The 2,500-nt window shown below is 45.0% G+C and overlaps 2 protein-coding genes across 2 annotated transcripts in view; one reads left to right on the top strand and one right to left on the bottom strand.

The window, feature by feature from the left end:
- The first annotated feature begins 754 nt into the window (after positions 1-754).
- LOC119596796 (A-agglutinin anchorage subunit-like) lies at positions 755-1,273 on the top strand. Its single transcript, XM_037946121.1, has one exon. It carries the CDS (start codon positions 755-757, stop codon positions 1,271-1,273), a length of 519 nt encoding a protein of 172 aa, XP_037802049.1.
- A 376-nt stretch (positions 1,274-1,649) lies between these two features.
- Positions 1,650-2,500, bottom strand: part of LOC119597141 — a 3,015-nt gene continuing 2,164 nt past the window's right edge. Inside the window, exon 2 of the mRNA XM_037946646.1 lies at positions 1,650-2,431. Coding sequence (XP_037802574.1) covers positions 1,667-2,431 — 765 coding nt within the window. The 3' untranslated portion in view covers positions 1,650-1,666. The remainder of the gene's footprint in view (positions 2,432-2,500) is intronic.

Consider the following 2,500-nt stretch of genomic DNA (forward strand, 5'->3'; position numbering starts at 1 on the left):
AATGGGTCTTGAGTATTAGGCACATTTGTACACACTTACACACATACAAAACACACACACACCAATGCCCAGCCCATGTATGAACGGTGACAAGACAAAGAGAAACGTCAAATGCAGGCTGGCGTGACTCGTGTGACAGGTTGACATCTTGTCACAATTGACTGTCGTTTTAGTCTTGCTGATGCTACCTAGAGTCAAATTCATGTCACATGTCAGGTCATCTAGAATCGGGCTGAGGACAGAAATCATTGCCACCTGAAACTAAGCTCATGTCACTTGAAATCAGGCTCCCGTCATCCGAAATCCGGCTCATATCACCTGGTATCAGCCTCATGTCACCTGGTGTCAGGCTCATGTCACCTGGTATCAGCCTCATGTCACCTGGTGTCAGCCTCATGTCACCTGGTATCAGCCTCATGTCACCTGGTATCAGCCTCATGTCACCTGGTATCAGCCTCATGTCACCTGGTATCAGCCTCATGTCACCTGGTGTCAGCCTCATGTCACCTGGTATCAGCCTCATGTCACCTGGTGTCAGGCTCATGTCACCTGGTGTCAGGCTCATGTCACCTGGTACCAGCCTCATGTCACCTGGTACCAGCCTCATGTCACCTGTTACCAGCCTCATGTCACCTGTTACCAGCCTCATGTCACCTGTTACCAGCCTCGTGTCACATGAAATCAGCCACATGTCACATGGAATTATCCATCCTCATGTCACCTGATACTAGCCTTTTACTACCTCAATAAACTCATGTCACCTGAAAGCAAGCTCATGTCACTTGAAAGCAAGCTCATGTCACTTGAAAGCAAGCTCATGTCACTTGAAAGCAAGCTCATGTCACTTGAAAGCAAGCTCATGTCATCTCAAACCAGGCTCACGTCATCTCAAACCAGGCTCATGTCATCTCAAACCAGGCTCATGTCATCTCAAACCAATCCCTTGTCATCTCAAACCAGGCTCATGTCATCTCAAACCAGGCTCATGTCATCTCAAACCAATCCCTTGTCATCTCAAACCAGCCCCATGTCATCTCAAACCAGCCCCATGTCATCTCAAACCAACCCCATGTCATCTCAAACCAGCCCCATGTCATCTCAAACCAGCCCCATGTCATCTCAAACCAGGCTCATGTCATCAGAAATCAGGCTCATGTCATCAGAAATCAGGCTCATGTCATCAGAAATCAGGATCACGTCATCTCAAATCAGGCTCATGTCATCAGAAACCAGGCTCACGTCATCAGAAACCAGGCATACAAAATATGACTAAAACCAGGTGAAATAAAGCTGTTGTCACCTGAAACCCTAGCTGATGTAACCTGAAGTCCGGCTGATATCAGTGAAGTCATGCGAAGTCAGGCTGTGATGAGAAATTATTTCAATGTCACGATCATGTCACCATCAGTTGAGCTGGTCAAAATGAAGTCATAAAAGCATGTCTAGTATGACGTCCTCCGAATTCACGCAGATGTCTGTGGCGTTACGTCAGTGAGTGAGTGAGATGTACTTTTGTGTATTTCCATAATGCTAAAATAATTTTTAAAAGTTTTTTTTTTCTTTCACATCTCTTCTGAATTTCCAAAATAGTTACTAGATTTTGCCTGTCAAACATGCAAAATACACGAGCTAAGAAAATAGATAAATAGATAAAGTGGATACCAACTTACCTTATAATTTTCCTGCGGTTGTTTGGATGATATTGGGCGGCTGCATCCGGATCAATCTTTTGCAACCTTTGATATAACTCCTCTGTTGGGATCTCTGTATCTTGCCACACTGCACACTTTGCACTATTAACATCCTTATCTTTTCCTTTCTCTCTTTCTTCATCACTATGATCACCACATTTTTCATTTCCCACGGGTTTTTCTTCTCCACTACTCAACTTGTTTTCCTTGGCACTTCCTTCACACTGCACATCACCACTCTTCTTAGCACTACCAATGGAATTATTGTTATCAACACTTTCTACACCATCGGCACTACAGCACCCACCACTGCCATCGCCACTATCACCACCACTGCACTCACTACTGAGAACGGCATCACTATTTAACTTGCTCTTTTTCCAGGCACTCTCATCACCATCTTTCGAGCCACTGGCATTTCGCTTGGATGAATGCACATAAAACTCCTTATCCCGATCGTAGACCAATTTTTGGGGAGCTGAGCTATCCTCCTCGCTTGCCGGCAGACTATCCACGAGTACATTCCACAGGAGCGACTCGATGTAGTAATTTGTGCCGCCCACTATGACAGGCATCTTGTTCTGTGAGAGGAGATTCTCCAAAACGGGAAGGGCAGCATTTCGGAAGTCAACAACAGTGTACCGAGACAAGGGGTCAACAAAATCCAAGAGGTGGTGTCGCACCTGTGCCTGCTCCTCTGCTGTTACTTTATTTGTCACAATGTCCAGGCCTTTATACACCTGTGAGGAAGAGAGCAAAAATATAATTCTTAAACAGCAAACACAGATCAATTCAATCTAAAAAAAAAA

The sequence above is a fragment of the Penaeus monodon genome, chromosome 38 (genome assembly GCF_015228065.2).
Source record: "Penaeus monodon isolate SGIC_2016 chromosome 38, NSTDA_Pmon_1, whole genome shotgun sequence".
In the NCBI taxonomy this organism is placed as follows: domain Eukaryota; kingdom Metazoa; phylum Arthropoda; class Malacostraca; order Decapoda; family Penaeidae; genus Penaeus; species Penaeus monodon.

Excerpts from the sequence above, each read along its gene's own strand:
- LOC119596796 (XM_037946121.1), top strand. The coding sequence starts at position 755 with ATGTCACCTGAAAGCAAGCTCATGTCACTTGAAAGCAAGCTCATGTCA.